General features: G+C 41.7%; 1 protein-coding gene across 3 annotated transcripts in view; it reads right to left on the bottom strand.

The window, feature by feature from the left end:
- The window catches only part of SPAG1 (sperm associated antigen 1), a 120,476-nt gene extending 104,476 nt beyond the window's left edge, over window positions 1–16,000 (bottom strand). Inside the window, exons 1-2 of one of the 3 annotated variants that reach the window (XM_085895756.1) lie at window positions 14,177–16,000; window positions 1,471–1,630 (exon numbers count right to left, since the gene is read on the bottom strand). Coding sequence is in view for 1 of the 3 variants with exons in the window: in XM_085895754.1 (XP_085751880.1) it covers window positions 1,471–1,630; window positions 13,750–13,883 (294 nt within the window). In the remaining 2 variants the exon portion in view is untranslated. The other 2 variants (XM_085895754.1, XM_085895755.1) reach the window with 2 other exon arrangements.
- Window positions 16,001–17,133: the final 1,133 nt, after the last annotated feature.

The raw sequence follows: 17,133 nt of genomic DNA on the forward strand, positions 1-17,133 counted from the left end.
TGGTGCCAAGACTGTCGATGCAGGTGTGCGAAAATGTTTGATTCTTTGGCCTCTATTTCTCAGCTTTGCAGATCAGATGATATCATTGAAGAGTAGGAGAATACATACTGCAGCTCTGTGTGTAGATGATATCAGCTCAGTCACGAGCACAGCAAACAAGCTTCATCAGAGCCAAGCAACAAATTCCCAAATTCTGACTTGAAATGCATTGAGAGATGGGCTAATACCTGGAATATTCTTTCCAAAAATAAATAAATACTTGAACAACTACATAATCTCCAGAAGCAAGGATGGCAGAAACTGCCACCCCTCTTAACTTAACGAGGTAAAGGAAACAATTTCTCGGACCAACTCTCACTAGATCATTATCCTCCACTCCATATGTTGAATGCAGCTGGTGAGAAGCACTGGTTAACATCTGAGTCTGCACCACATCTTTTTCCTAATAAACTACCAATAATATTGTAGCGTCAATGGCTCAACTAACATTGAGTTTGCGGCGAGAGGTTAAAATTCTGCGATGTACCGAACAATTTAACTCCTGTGGAGATGTTCAGAATTATGGCAGACGATGCGTATGCAGTTGTGAGGAGAGACACGAGAACCTTAAAGCTTTGTTGAACCCAGAGGGTTTATTTTCTGAAACACAAGCAACCAGGGGAAGATTGACCCGACGAAAGGAATACGACGGCAGGTTGGGAGGGAAGGGAAGAAATGCAATCAATAAATAATTAATTATATCCAGTGAAGAAAAAAACTAATCTAAAGAAATCTAAGGCACCTCACTCCAGACTCAATCACAACTTGGGGTTGGTGTTGGGAGATGGGGTTGAGGACTTACAGTTTGTGAGGGAGGAGGGGGTGGAGACTTGAGGATTTGAAGTCACATTTTACAATATGCATATGTTCCACAGGTCCCTGCTGGTTCTCATAAATAAATGTTTGCTGAAAATTTGATGACAAAAGCTCAAACAGTAAACAATTGCAAGTTAGTCTCTCACTGCGTGGTAGACGGGCTAATAAAGAACCACAGAAGCAATTACAAAACCTGGTCATCTCACGATATGTAGTGGACCAACTAATAAGGACCATTTGTACTTACTATGACTTTGCCCTTTACCATTTTGACCCAATGATAATTAGTCTTCTCCAAATTCTCACAATAAAGGTTTGTTGAAAATTTGATGACAAAATTCAAAGGGTAGAAAAGTTTGGCCTGAAAACACACACACACACACACACACACACACACACACACACACACACACACACACACACACACACACACACACACACACACACACACACACACACACACACACCAGGGGCTGACTACCCATATACCTGTTGGAAGTTGTCTTCTTCAAGAGAGTTTTAAAAGCAGTGATACTAAATGATATTTACATGTATAGTTATTTATATTAATTAAGTGAACATAAACAAAGGACCCAATTTATAGGTAAGCCTTGCCTCAAGCTCGGTCTCAATGGTATGTCGCTGTGGACCATGCAGTTCTGAGACATAAACAGCAGGCTTTGTAGGGTGAAGGACGCGGCTCTCAGGGGCCACCGTTTCAAGCTTTTTTTCACAGAACTGGGTCAGGTCTGGGTACCAGCCTTCTTCACCACTCCTGCAAACATGCCACAGTTTTCAAAGACAAACGTTTATTAACAGCGATACAGCAGGTATAGATACATCTACAGTGATTTGAATGAGTTCTTCGACGAGAAACACCAACAATGGTGAAACATGTGTACACAAGTTTTGTGTTATTAAGTGGTCTTTGTTCAATGAAGAGCACATCGTTCATCAAAAATGCACATTTTTCCAGCCAGGGGCCAGCAAATTAGAGAACATTAATTATTTTGCTTATGCGCTCCCATCTGAAATGATTCTGATCAACAGATGAGGGTCTCAGTCAAGAGGGTTGTGTGACCATGCCTCATTACTGGTAAGATAACTAGTGGATATAGGCAGTTAATGGAAGACTATTAAAGCAAAAACACACACACACACACACACACACACACACACACACACACACACACACACACACGGCCTCCGTTAGGCCCCCGCAAGGCCAAGGCCACTGGGGTAGGGACCTCCCACAAATGGGGCACCCACATGAGCTTGCAATTTTTCAAAGTATCTTGAAAGTCCAGCTGGACAGTGCAGTGTAGATATTTCCAATAACATGGCCAAACCTAATAGTGTAGTGGCCGAGACCGAGAAAAAATGAGTCAACCCCTACCGATGGTATAACAAGCTGAAACCGGTCTCATTTGAACTGTATTAATGCCTAGTTTTTGAAAACTGAGGTTGTAGTTGTTGAAATTCTGCACAACATGGTGAATTAACCCCTTGAGTGCAGGGACAAAAGAAAAAATGGCCATTTTCAATAATTAATTATTTACTTCAATAAGCATAAAATACATGTAGAATGGTTGAATATTTCAGAGTATTTCTATGTATTGGACACGTTTTAAGATAATTCAGGGGGTTTTATGCTCCTGAAGTGGTTAAGGACCCACAAAATACCCCCAATTTTGGCAGTTTTTGTGCAATTTGAGCAAAAACTTGTATGTTTTCTCTTATTAAATGCCCAATATATGTTTTAAAGGTGCCAAATTTGATTATTTTCATCAGGCAGGTTGTCTCATTAAATAATATATCAGTTAAACTATGATAGAATGTTCACAACCAGGTAAATTAAACCTTTCTCTGACATGTGCACGGTTCAAGTGAAAATTCTCATTTTTCTAAAATCGGCATCTTTCATGCAAAAATGAGCTGTTGTCATGGAAAACTATGGAAAATATCAGGGTTACTATGAGAAATTGATATTATGCAAGGTATTTCATGGACTTTTATGCTGCCAAGGGGTAAATAACCCTCCGGAATACCACTAATTTGGCATTTTTTTAACGATTTCGGGCCAAACTCATTACATTGTAATTTTCCATGGTATTTCATAAGTTTTGAGATATTCTGTGCAGTTTGATATGAGCAGGGAATTAAAAGGAACCCAAAATACCCCCACATGTAGCATATGTACTGTAAATAAATACAATTAATAATGATAATGACAGTTGGAATTTTCTCCCATGATGATATTATTAGTTAAACCAAGACACCATAGGTTGCATTGCCGCTGTTGATCTTTTGTTTTTGGCATCATGACACCTGTGCCTCTGTCATACATGGCTCAAACATGTCAAATCTTCTTATCAACTTCAAGACATTGACCTTAAGAAGAGGATCATCACCGATTGTATTGGTCAAATTAGGCCTATTAAACAGGTAGGATCTTAAAAAGAGAACCAAAGATGTTCTCATAGTAAAAGATCAGAGGATTAATGAAACGATGTGCTGTATGTGATGGTGTAGGCCCTATGTGTATGTGTAAACAATGTGTTGTACATGGTATTAGCATGGCCATGGAATGCCACATATATGAAAAGTGAAAGTGCTCTGCATGCTCAGTGGCTATAAATCCTTAGTGTATGTTGTGTGAGGATAGCTGGCATCTTTAATTGAGTACTAATCAGGCTCCACACCCGGTATACTGACCCTTTATTCATAGGCCTAATTCCCCACGGTGAGTCACCACTATGGCATCTCAAGTTGAAATTTAACACCCTTCTCTTGCAGGGAATCAAGATGGATCTGATTGGAGAACCCCTTGAGAAGAGAAGACATCTGAGTGAAAGTTGTGTAATATGTGAACAGACTTTAGATGAGAAGTCAGTGGACAATCCATTCATAAGAAATCCAACACTTGACGGAGTAAAAGGTGTTCTTCGAGCTGCGGAAATACATCAGTACACTGTGCATGACAGGTTGCTCAAGATCAAAGATGGCATTTTAAACCAGACTGTTACCGTGAGATACCATAAGAAATGTAGGGCATCTTATACAACCGCAAGTAATCTCAAGTATGTACAAAATGAACTTGCTACTGCGAATGATACGGCTGATAATGCTGGTGACATGGTTGGGAGTGGTCCATCCCGAATCCGGCGCACAGACACTTCCACGTTTAACATAAGAACCGATTGTTTCATCTGTGAGAAATCATACAAAAGAGCAACAGACAGGTTCCAAACTACCGCCAGTTTCTGAAAAGTGGAGGCAACAAGTCCAGCCGAGCAAACTTCATCTCTCAACATATATTGGACAATTACGAACAATTACCAAACGAGAAATCAATTATTCTGGCCGGTGGTTTCAGTGATGGCAAGCTGGTGAACGAAGTACAACCACTCGGAGTCTCATCCATTGACTCTCTTCAGAGGACACAAGGTGGAAGCGGATACTCGGATAATCCTCCATGCCGTCAGTCTCTCACGTGACCATTCAAGGGTCATTGTTCGCTGTGATGACACGGATGTCCTGGTACTGTTGATCTACTATTCTAGTAGAAAACAGCTGACTGGCAAGGTATACATGTACGCTGGGCATTCTGGAAAGGAGAGATACATTCCAGTCCACGAGACAGTTACTCAGTTAGGACCGACTGTTTGTGAGTGTCTCCCTGCCATACACGCTATCACTGGGTGTGACACCAGATGTTCTTTCAACAGAATTGGGAAGCGAACAGCTTATTCTACACTGATCAAGAATGCACAAGCATTGTCAGATATGAAAGGATTTCATGAGGCTGATATAGACACTTGTGTTTCATTGCCATGGAAATTTGTGCTTCTGATGTATGGTAAAAAAGGCAAAGACTTGGATTCATTGAATGATCTACGTTTCCATTTGGCCACGGCCATAGACAAGCCAGCATCTCTGCTTCCCCCAACCGAGGATGCATTTAAGCAGCACATCCTATGGGCCAAGTATAAAACCCAGATTTTGTGCGACAGCCATGTTGCTAACCCACCGTTGATATGGTACGAAGGTTGTATCTTTTTTTTTTTTCTTGAAATGATTTTTTTCATCAACCGCTGTCACAACGGGAACCCAATTTATAGACGAAATATGTAGTCTTGGAGATTGCGAACGCTGGTGTAGTGAATACTAATTTGAGTGTAGTGATATCACCAGTTGGTCATGGCTGGTCCGCTTATGAAGGTGGTGGAATTACCCAGACTATGTATGCTCAAGATTCCGCTCCAGCTGAGGTTTGAGACTTAACACACCTCTCTCTACTGCACTGACAAAAACTTTGAAAACGGGAGGATGTGCCCTTGTGTCCTTGCAGGACTAGAGTGTATTGACATATGTAGCTGCACTGACTGCAACAATCACAGCAATGTCATACAACAAGAAAATGAAAATGCAACAGAGATAGACACTGTTTTCGATATTTAGATGCATGGCCAGCTGATTTCAGATGTGATCAGTATTGAAAGATTCATGAGTGGGTTTCACTGTGCAACAATATAAACATATTGAATAGATTTTCTCAAAGGTGTGAATCATTTTATCCGGGTTCAACTGCAATTTCATTAATGAGACAATCTGACTGGTTCATCAAATAAGACTTGGGACTGTTATAGCATGTAATGACAATATCATGCAAAAAGAGGCAATTGTGGCATAAAATTAGAGAAAAAAAATGCCGATTTGGCAGCATAAAAGTCCATGAAATACCTTGCATAATATCAATTTCTAATAGTAACCCTGATATTTTCCATAGTTTTCCATGATAACAGTTCATTTTTGCATAAAAGATGACGATTTTATAAAAATGAGATTTTTCACTCGAACCGCGCACATGTCCGGAAAAGAGTTAATTTGCCTGGTTGTGAACATTCTATCATAGTTTAACTGACATATTCTTTAATGAGACACCTTGCCTGATGAAAATAATCAAATTTGTCACTTTTAAAACATATATTGGGCATTTAATAAGAGAAAACGTACTAGTTTTTGCTAAAATTGGGGGTATTTTGTGGGTCCTTAACCCCCCCAGGAGCCTAAAACATGTCCAATACATAGAAATACCCTGAAATATTCAACCATTCTACATGTATTTTATGCTTATTGAAGTAAATAATGAATTATTAAAAATGGCCATTTTCTCGAATGTTCCCACAATGAAAGGGTTAATTCACCATGTTGTGCAGAATTTCAACAACTACAACCTCAGTTTTCAAAAACTAGACATCCATACGGTTCAAATGAGAGCGGTTTCAGCTTGTTATACCACTGGTAGGGGTATCTCCTAAATTAGAGCCCTTTTTCAGCCCCGGCCACTGCACTATAAGTTTAAGCCCCTGAGTACTTCTGCTCGCTGGAGAAAGTGGTGTAAATTTGAGTGAATTCATATGCGTAGCAACAACATAAAACAAGTAAAAGAGCAACCAGAAATTGCAGACCCTCACCAGGACTTGTTTTGTGTGGTATTTGTGTCCTGGTGTGTTATGTAATTAATAAAAGACATAACTAGAACTGCCACTTTATAACTGCTAGCAGTGATGACCGGGTACCAAGACGTCCCGCTTTGATCAGACACTTGACACTGATCCATGACGTTTATTATCAGTCAATTAAATTCAGAATGGGATTAAAATAAATTCAATTCAAATCAAATGGAACACCAAATCGGTACAGTCCTGCATTGGAGTAAGCAGAAGGAACCCAAACAAGCAAAAGGAAAAGATGGAGTCATCAGGACCAACCTGAACAGGATTTGGGTTTCAACTGCCACTCCTCTACTCTCAAACCCATCCAGGCACAGCCAAGTGAGCTTTATTCAAAAAGAAAAAAGAAATCAATAACCCAGAACAAATTTTTTTTTAAATAATTATGACTACCAGATCATGCGTCCAATCAGGATGAAATCTAAAACATATATTCCGCATCACAACTAGATCGTAATTGTGCTGTTTCATGGCGATCGATTAAGCCGTATAAGAAAAATAATGTTTTAAGATTTTTGCTCAATCCAATATGGTTGCCAGACCATGTGACCTATCAATTACTTGTGAATACTCTGGTATTCCCAAGGTTTGGGGAACATTTGTGTGGTTTCTCCTAAATCTGTCCAAACTGTCCAGTTTTTTTTTTTAACAATATAGCATCATAAATATAATATAAATGATGATGTCATCGGTCATTTGGTTATGAGACCGATGACGTCATCATTTTTTCTGTGGACCAATTTATCCCTAGATGCCTCTCAAATAATTTCATGCTGATCAGATGTAGCGTTCTATGTATGCAATTATGACGTCATAACAAAGGCACCTAAGACATTACAAAACATGTCAGAGGTTCACACATTCCCCAATAAAACAAACATTCCCCATCTGGAGTACTTGCCATGTACCAAGTTTCAATTTTTTTCCTTGGTGCGGTTTCAGAGATACAATGGTCAAAAGTATTTCCTTTTATTCCAACATAGCTGCCACACCACGTGACCTATGACATCATAATTATCATTAAAACATTCGACATGAGTAGTCGCACGTATGATGAAAATTGCCTCAATCTGACAAGCAGTTGCAGAAAAAAAAACACTCATGTTCTGTGCAGACAAAGAAACAAATAAACAAATGAAAAATAGAGCAACACTTGGCAAAGCAGAACAAAGTAGAACGGCACTCGGTAGAGCGCATACCTCTGCCAGGCTGACCAGTTTACATTTTGCATGCCACTGAGTGGCTGGATCAAAACGAAAATCTTATTCGCTTGTTCTTGTCACCTAACCAACTCATCCACATAGTTTTGTCATGACTCATCCACAACTTTTTGACATATCATGATATATACATATAGTTTTAGGCCCCATCTCTCAATTTTAGAAAACAGGTTTATGTCGACTTTTTGACCTTACAAATAATTGGTGGTTGAATTCATTGACCTGATTTGCAAATCCTGTTCAAATTGCAAGTTAATCGGATGAAAATTGAGGATTTTAGGAACTGCACCTAAGTTGTTGACCTTTGGCCTATGTTGACCTCAAAAATAGTTGGTGGTTGAATTCAGTGAGCTGATATGTAAATCCTCTTTAAATTACAAGTCAATCGGATGAAAAATGACAATTTTATAAATTTGGCCTATGTTGACCTTTTGACATATGTTGTCCTTTTGAACTACGTTGACCTCAAAAATAGTAGTCGATTGAGGATTTTAGAAATTTGGCCTATGTTGACCTCAAAACATAGTTGGCTGTTAAATTTAGTGACCCGATATGCAAATCCTCTTCAAATTTGAAGTCAATAGGATGAAAATTGAGGATTTTAGAAATTTGAAAAAGTTGACCTTTGGCCTATGATGACCATTTGACCCTCAAAAATAAATAGAATTCTGTCGGAGCACCAACTGCACCATTTTGAGGCGATTGGTTTGAACTTGTGACCTGTAGGCGATTAAAGGTAAGTGGACAGACAAAACAAATGGAAACGATCGACATACTTGTCATAAAAAATAATTTTGCAAAGGAACAAACAGACAGACAAACGTACCCAAATGCAACACCCTCTCTTTTGGCAAGAGTAATAAGAACAATCGGTACTTTTCATACGAGTCTGTAGATGAATCTGGTTTCAGACCCACAGGAAAAGTTCAAAGTTGATTTTTTTTTTCAAGAGGGTTGTTGATGTTTTGCCTGACTGCACTGGAGAGCAGATTTGAACAGGCCAATGACCTGCAGCCATTTAACATCACAGCCACAAATGCTTTGAATGATAGAAGCTATCTTAGAAAAAGCTGTAATGACATGTTACAAATATTTTCAAGTATTTGTGGGTTTTGTCTGTATGTTATTCTTTCACGACCGGACCGTAGCACATAGAGGCTCCATAATTTGGGTGTAGGTATTTTAGAATCTGCGCAAGGTTTTAAACTTCTACATGTTGGCCTTGTCGTCCATTTTTGAGGCCACCAAAGGCCGTTACAAAGTGCATATTTATATGCGGGTCAGACCGTGCTGCCACCGGCCCACAGGCAAAAGATAACCAGCGTGAGGCCAATAAAATCCATAATTTTTCAATATCCAACCCATCAAGAAACCATCTCCGGGAAAAGCACACCCAGCCGGGCAGCAACTGAGGGTGTTACGAAGAATGCCGGTAACTGTTGCATCAGCAGAACACTTTTTCTCAAAGCTGAAGCTCAAAAAGAGCTACTTACACTCTACAATGTCACAGGACAGGCTGTTACATCTAGCCATCATCTCAATTGGGGACTTAGGACGAAATCTAAAGGATTTTTTAATGGAATTTCACTCACCACAAAGTCAGAGGCCACTCAAAGGTGGAGGTTACACAAAGGAAGGTTTTACTATTAAAAAGGAAGAAGAAATCCATTTACATTCCTCTTGAACTGTGGTACGTTGGGATTGAGGGGGGAAACAGGATGCAGGTCAAATGACAACATTGTCAAAATGATGCAGATCAAAGTATGACGACACTGTTGACGATTTTGCGTCCAGTAAAAATAAAAAGGTGAAAAATTGTAAGCGTTCATAACTGTATGATCTTCAGGTGCAGAATAGATTGAGAGTAAAAATTTGTCATCATTTATCATTTGATTGGTAATACCATAGAAGGGTCATCCACGTGAGGTTGTGAAGTGGGCCACGCACAGACCGAGCGGAGGACACACGGACACACACGGACACACACACACCAGTAATTTAGAGGATCGATTCATGACTTCAATTGTTGGTAGTTGATAGAAGTTGGGAACACTGCTGGGGAGGCTATTCGAAAGAGAGGGAGTGCAGAGGAATAATGCGGAGGCATGACAATTGATACAGAGGGAAGGGAGGGTAATGCAGAAAGGGTGACGAGGTGAAGCTAGACAGGTGTTACGAACAGTGAAGAGGAAAGGGGGGGGGTATAAAAACAGAGAGTTTGACAGTTCATTCACTGTTCATTCAGTTCATTCACCACTTCTGATCGTGGGCCAGAAGTGGCTGGAGATGGATCGACAAAGTAGGATCGTTAATCAGTCGAACAGATTTAGCTTGGAGCGTTGGACACGATCCAGAATACCAATGACTGACGGAGGAGCACCACCCCAAACGTGGGATCACCATTCCGTCACCGGCCTGACTTTGTGAGAAGCTGATGGGAGTTATTTGCGAGCTCATATTTATTGAGAAGGGATTCTGGAGTGATTATAACATCGGTATCCAGTACGTCCGGAGTATCGTGTAAACAAACATTCACGTGTATCACTTGTCCAATACACAAACATGGGTAGGTGTCCCACTCCATTAAAATGATCAGTCAGTCGAAAGCATCGATAAGGAAGGATGCCGAGATTGGAAATAACGACACAAAACTCATGAACACGAGGATACATTCAACAATGAGATTTATTTGTAAACCTACAAAATGGAATTCCAAATTTCCAACATGCACGATGTTCAACTCCATAAAAATAGGGTTGGGTAAATAGTGAAGATTTTTCAGTTAAGTGTCTTCGCATAGCATTTTCTATGACCATTTTCGATGCTGAATCTGAAAACGTTGGAATGTTTTTACCTCCGATGACTTTTGAGCCCCGGAACTTTAATTTATTCAAAATGGCGACAAAAAAAAATGATATTTTTATGAATTTCTGACCAACTGAGAGAAAATAAGGCTTGTAATATATCAATTTATAGGTTTTTCCGACCAGGAAATACGAAAATGGCACTTATGCAACGATTTGATGATTTGATAAAACACAATTTTTGAAAACTGCACAATATTTTGCTAAAATTGAACTGTTTTTGTTATTCTCAGATCAACATAAGACCGAGATCACACCAGTGCGGCCAACAAAAGTTCATTAATGTTAACCTGCATGGATTCATCGGGTTTGATCGCATTCTTTCGAGAGTTGTGTAGCTCGGTCAAACTGAATTTTTGAGTGCGGAATTTCCCTGCTCCATCCTTCACACGTCTTTGTTGGCGTATGTCTGGGGCTACAGTTAAGCGTAAATATGTCTCTTCCGCTAGAAGTTCTTTCTCCGATAGTGTACTCAGTAAATATAGACTGTCTGGGTCAAAGGTCCTTTGTGCTTTTTGCAAGTTTGTATAGTATTCAATAGCCTAGTATTTTTATTTTTCTTCAAGTCTTCCTTTTTCCCAAATTACTTGATTTCGGTCCTATGCAACATTCAATCAATTTGAAAATGTGATTAGCATATTCCTTGACCTGAAAAACATATGAAATGATATATTACAAGCCTTATTAGTCATACTAGTGCATTCCCGTACGTGTGTGGCCGTACGTGCAAAAAATAAATAAATTTGAAAACTTTAAAACCGCGTGAAGGAAACAACAACCACATAGGCCGTTCCTTCGCTCTCGAGTGCCCGTACGTGCGTAGCCGTACGTGTGTGGCCATACGTGCAAAAAAAATAATTTCAAACCGCGTGCCAGAAACAACCACACAGGCCGTTCCTTCGCTCTCGCATGCCTGTACGTGCAAAAAAAAACAAAAAAATTTCAAACCGCATGCCAGAAACAACAACCACACAGGCCGTTCCTTCACTCACGTGCCTGTACGTGCGTGGCCGTAAGTACGTATCCGTAAATGCAAAAAAACCCTCAAACCACGTGCCAGAAACAGCAACCACATAGGCTGTTCCTTCGCTCTCCCGTGCCCATATGTGCAAAAAAAAAAATTTTTTAACCACGTGCCAGATACAACCACACAGGCTGTTCCTTTGCTCTCGTGTGCCCGTACGTGCAAAAAAAGAAAACAAACAAAGAAAAAAACCGCGTGCCAGAAACAACAACCACACAGGCCGTTCCTTCACTCTCGCGTGCCCGTACGTGCAAAAAAAAGAAAACAAACAAAGAAAAAAACCGCGTGCCAGAAACAACAACCACACAGGCCGTTCCTTCACTCTCGCGTGCCCGTACGTGCAAAAACAAACAAAAAAAAAAAACAAACAAAAAACCGCGTGCCAGAAACAACAACCACACAGGCTGTTCTTTCAATCTTGCGTGCCCGTACGTGCAAAAAAAAAAAAATTCAAACAACCGCACAGGCCGTTCCTTCGCTTTCGTAAACGACGACTGGATTGGGGCATTGTGTTTATCTATAAATGTGCATAAGAAATCGAGACATTATTACAATACAGTAAGTCATCACTATCCGGAAGTCCGTACGTTGTAACCCGTAATGGGGAACGCGCTCTAACTTGGCCATAACTTGGAAACCACTTGTCCGATTAATTTGAAACCTTGAAAAGGCACATCCTCAGGTCCCCAGCAATATACCTGGCAAGTTTCAATTAGATCGGACCAGTGGTTGTTGAGAAACAGTGGTCATAGACAGACAGACAGACAAGACAGTCAGACAGACACACACACAGATTGCTGGAATTGTAGATAGATTAGAGAAGGAAACCATGAAAAAAGGTAAATTTTGGCCGCCATTTTGAATAAATTAAGGTTCCGGAGGTCAAAGGTCATCGGAGGTAAAAAAAAAAAAAAAATTCCACCGTATATCGGATTCATCATGGGAAACAGCCGTAGAAAATGCAATGCACAAAATTTCAATCATATTGACCCAAACCGAATCAAAAGAAGGGTTCTCTGGTAAATAAAACAGCAATGCATTCACTCATTTATGATGATAATAATTGTTTAATCAATATCATCCATTAAACGGACGATCACAAGTCATGCATTGTGAAACGTCCGACACACCGAGTTATAAATGTGAACAATTTTCAGTTTTGTGATCACACACACACGCACACACACACACAAACACGCGCACACAAACACAAACACGCGCACACAAACACACACACACACACAAACACAAACACGCGCACACAAACACACACACACACAAGCACGCAGACACACACACACAAGCACACACACACACACACACACACACACACACACACACACACACACACAAACACGCGCACACAAACACGCACACACACACACACACACAAACACAAACACGCGCACACAAACACGCACACACACACACACACACACACAACACAAACACGCGCACACAAACACGCACACACACACACACACACTCAAATACGCGCACACAAACACACACACACACAAACACACGAACACAAGCACGGAGACACAATCTCACACACACGCAAACACACACTCACACACACACAAACACGGGCACACAAACACGCGCACACAAACACGCGCACACAAACACGCGCACACAAACACGCGCACACAAACACGCGCACACAACCACGCGCACACACACACAAGCATGCACACACAAACACGCAAACACACACACACACAAACACGCGCGCACAAACACGCGCGCACAAACACGCGCGCACAAACACGCGCGCACAAACACGCGCGCACAAACACGCGCGCACACACACGCGCGCACAAACACGCGCGCACACACACGCGCGCACAAACACGCGCGCACAAACACGCGCGCACACACACGCGCGCACAAACACGCGCGCACAAACACGCGCGCACACACACGCGCGCACAAACACGCGCGCACACACACGCGCGCACAAACACACACACACACACACACACACACACACACACAAACACGCGCACACAAACACGCGCACACAAACACGCGCGCACAAACACGCGCGCACACACACGCGCGCACAAACACGCGCGCACACACACGCGCGCACAAACACGCGCGCACAAACACGCGCGCACAAACACGCGCACACACACACACACACACACGCGCGCACGCGCACACAAGCACGCACACACACACACGCAAACGCGCACACACACACACACACACACGCAAACGCACACACACACACACAAACACACACACACACACACACCTACCTCAAGGTGATTAGAATGTGTTCCAGTTGCCGCTTGTTCGTACACGTCTCGATGAATCCGAAGTCTAGTGTTTCCACTGCTGGCTTCCCACGTCCACTGCCGCTGGACTCACCTTCCCACGTCCCCCCGTCCATGATCTGAAAGACGCTGGTAGTGGAATGATACTTGATCTTCTCAGAGTAATTTTTTTTTCTCACTTGATAAAACTCATCAAGTCACAATGCCTCATCTTGTCTCACTCCACAACTCATTGCTCAAACGCACTGGGCTGTTGCTATGGGAACGTAACGGCAACAGTGCCTGTGAGGGTGGTGAGTCAACCTTCATCCAATAAACACATTATATTAAGCGTAATTACCGCATTAAAAGTCATAATTGGTCATCTCCGGAAGGCAGGTATAATTATTTTGGAAAAATTAACAGGTACCAAGCGAGGCCGTCGAACCAACCAGCGCGAAAGGTTGTGGTGACGTGCGGAGACCACGCCTCTTTTGGTGATGACGTCCGGCAAGCGACGAATAAGGAGCGTTGACGTGGGGCCGAGGCCAAATCAACATCCCATCAAAACCATTTATTAGTTTATTTCACTTCTGGGGTGTGGGGAGGGGGTGAGGAGGAGTAATGGAAACAAGGACAAATGTGTCCAAGAGCCGCGTCCTAAAGGCAAAAACAACAACAACTTCCGATATTTCGTCACGTGCCTTGATGGAGCCAATAGCGAGACCCGTCATGGAGGCTCCTGTTCATGACGAGAAAATCGTGTATTTACGAAATTACAACACATTCAATGGAATAATGTTTAAATAGTAACGTGAACTTTTGGAAACTTTAAAGCAAATGTCCGAATATATTTAAAAGTTCATGATAGACGATCTCAAAAGGCACCGTCAGTACAGTACTTCAGTCATTCATTCATCCTCCTCCAACTGCACAAGGAAGAACAGGCTGCACCCTGATCCATTGCCATTTCACAGCTACAGGCTGTCTGTCCCCCAGGTTCCATTCCTTTGTTTCACTCTTTTACTGCATTAGGAACTTGTCCAACGACTCAGTTTGCCCACACCAACACCAACCCAAAGGACACCAAAACACCCATTCAGAAACAAGCATTTTTTTACTCTCCAAAACCCCCTGGTGCTCAGTGTCCATCCAAATGACATTTCGAAGCTTACTATCATCCCTTACACAACGGAGTTGTTGTTTTTTTTTCTCCCCTTAAACAGCTTTGACCCTTGACCTGTGGATTGAAAGAGAGCATTTATTACATGATCATGGTCTTGTATTTCAATCCACCTCGTTTGGCTCTGTAAATTCAATGTCCCAGTGGGTGAGAATGTTTTATCATTCAGGAACAATTTGTGGCTCACAATTCCTTCATGCAAAGTTAAAGTTGACCTTCTTCCACCAAATGGACTGAAATAACCATTGATGACAATCAAACTGACTCGAACCCTGCCCGTTCCCGAGCCGTGTGTGTGTGTGTGTGTGTGTGTGTGTGTGTGTGTGTGTGTGTGTGTGTGTGTGTGTGTGTGTGTGTGTGTGTCTCAGAATGTGTAATGGAATCCTTCCAGGGTGGGCTCAATGTATCCCTCTTTATTTCAGTAAGGGGTCACGATTCATGGACCAACCTGTGAAGTTTTCTGCTCTCAAGGTTTTGTGCCAAGGGCTCTCTTCAGGATCGTCATTGAGCCCTGGAAAACTTCCAACTGTAGTCGTTTGTTGTGATATTCCATGGGATGGTTTTTAATATATCTGTGAGGTTCTTCATCATCACTGGTACAACTTTAGCATTCTTCAGCTTCCAGGTTCTTTTCACTTCATGCTTTAGGTCTTGGTATTTGGAAATTTTCTTGATTTCTGCATCGTTGGTCCAAAATCACCACCATTAACAAACACCTCAATTAGCAAAGCTTTCTTCTCTTTTTTTTTGCATCTAAGTATGATATCTGGTCGCAACGCTTTGTTTTTGATGTTCACGCCTGACGCGATCATGAGGTCGGACGTGAGCGGTCGGTACTTCCATGTTTTCAGTGATTACTTTTGGTTCATGGTTTCACAAATTTTCTGGAACTGGAATATCAAAGTTTTTGCAGATGTACCAGCAGATTACTTTACAAACTCTGCTGTGTCGTTGTGTGTACAGCTGTTCTGACATGAGTTTGTTTTTGTGTATGTTCGGTTGTTATTAAGAATAACATATCATTCTCTTTACTATCCCCACCTCCACCTGTCACCTTTCTCTCTTCTTTTTTTTTCATATCTCTCTCCTCCCTCCCTCTCATCCCCCCCCCCCCACTCCCATCATCCTCGCATCCCTCCCTCCTGCAGTATAGCAACATTTGGTGAGGCATAGCTATACCCACCTCCCCGCGCTTCCCCTCTGTGATGTATTGCCCTTCCTCAGGTTCGAGGTGAGTGCATGTGTAACACACGGAACCAGTAATGGAGCTGAGTGTTGTGAATAAAACCTTCGTGAAGTTGAGTGTATCTTGGTCTGTCTGATTATTTATACTTCACGACATCACACCTTCCTTCCTGCCCTCCCTCAAAGAAGCGACAGGTTGGAGGAAAAGAGGTAGAACGCGGTTGAGATGGGAGGATTGTGTGAGGAGGGATATCCATACGGTAGGGGCGGTTGGATAGGGAGAGAGAGAGAGAGGGATGGAGGAGTATCACTATCAGGGTCAAGGCAGGGCAGAAGCTTGGTGCCATTGGACCTCACCCCTTATAAAGGAAAGAGGAGAAGGAGAATAATTGTTTGGTTCCGGGGCCAAAAGTGAAATTATACAAGATTTTCCACTCTACCTACCTCCTCTTGATAATTGTATTAACAGGAAAAGGTACAACTCGACATCTCTCATCCACGGATAGTTCTCGTATTTCCTATTTCCGTGAATAATTTGCATTCAGGAACAGAGCAATTATGGTTATCCATTTTGAAATTGTCATTCTTTGTTTAAATCCTGAAAATATGTTTAAAAGACGATTTGAAATCACAGAACTCGTGCTATCAACGGTAGGTTAAAGTGCCCATCGAGCAGAACCGAGGCACTGGAAAAAAAAACAAGCTCAAAGGAGCTAAGATGTCATAAAATGATGTCATAAATGATCCTCTTAATCATAAAGACATCCTCTTAATGATGTCATAAAAACGAATATGACGTCATTGTGATGTATCAGGTTTGTGATAAATTATCTGTGCTAATGCCCGGCTTGATTCCCACAAACAAAATATAAACAGCTTGCCTAGTTTCGGAGATAATCGTATCGGCGATTTCCATTAGCGGTGATATTATGACATCAACTTTTTTTCAAGGAAGAATTTCCAAAATCGGAGATGGTTACTGCCTGCGCCTGGGCTTTCTGCATATACATGGCAAGTTT

This window comes from Eptatretus burgeri, chromosome 9, assembly GCF_056783735.1.
Source record: "Eptatretus burgeri isolate ZD-2024b chromosome 9, Ebu_testis_v1, whole genome shotgun sequence".
NCBI classification, from domain to species: domain Eukaryota; kingdom Metazoa; phylum Chordata; class Myxini; order Myxiniformes; family Myxinidae; genus Eptatretus; species Eptatretus burgeri.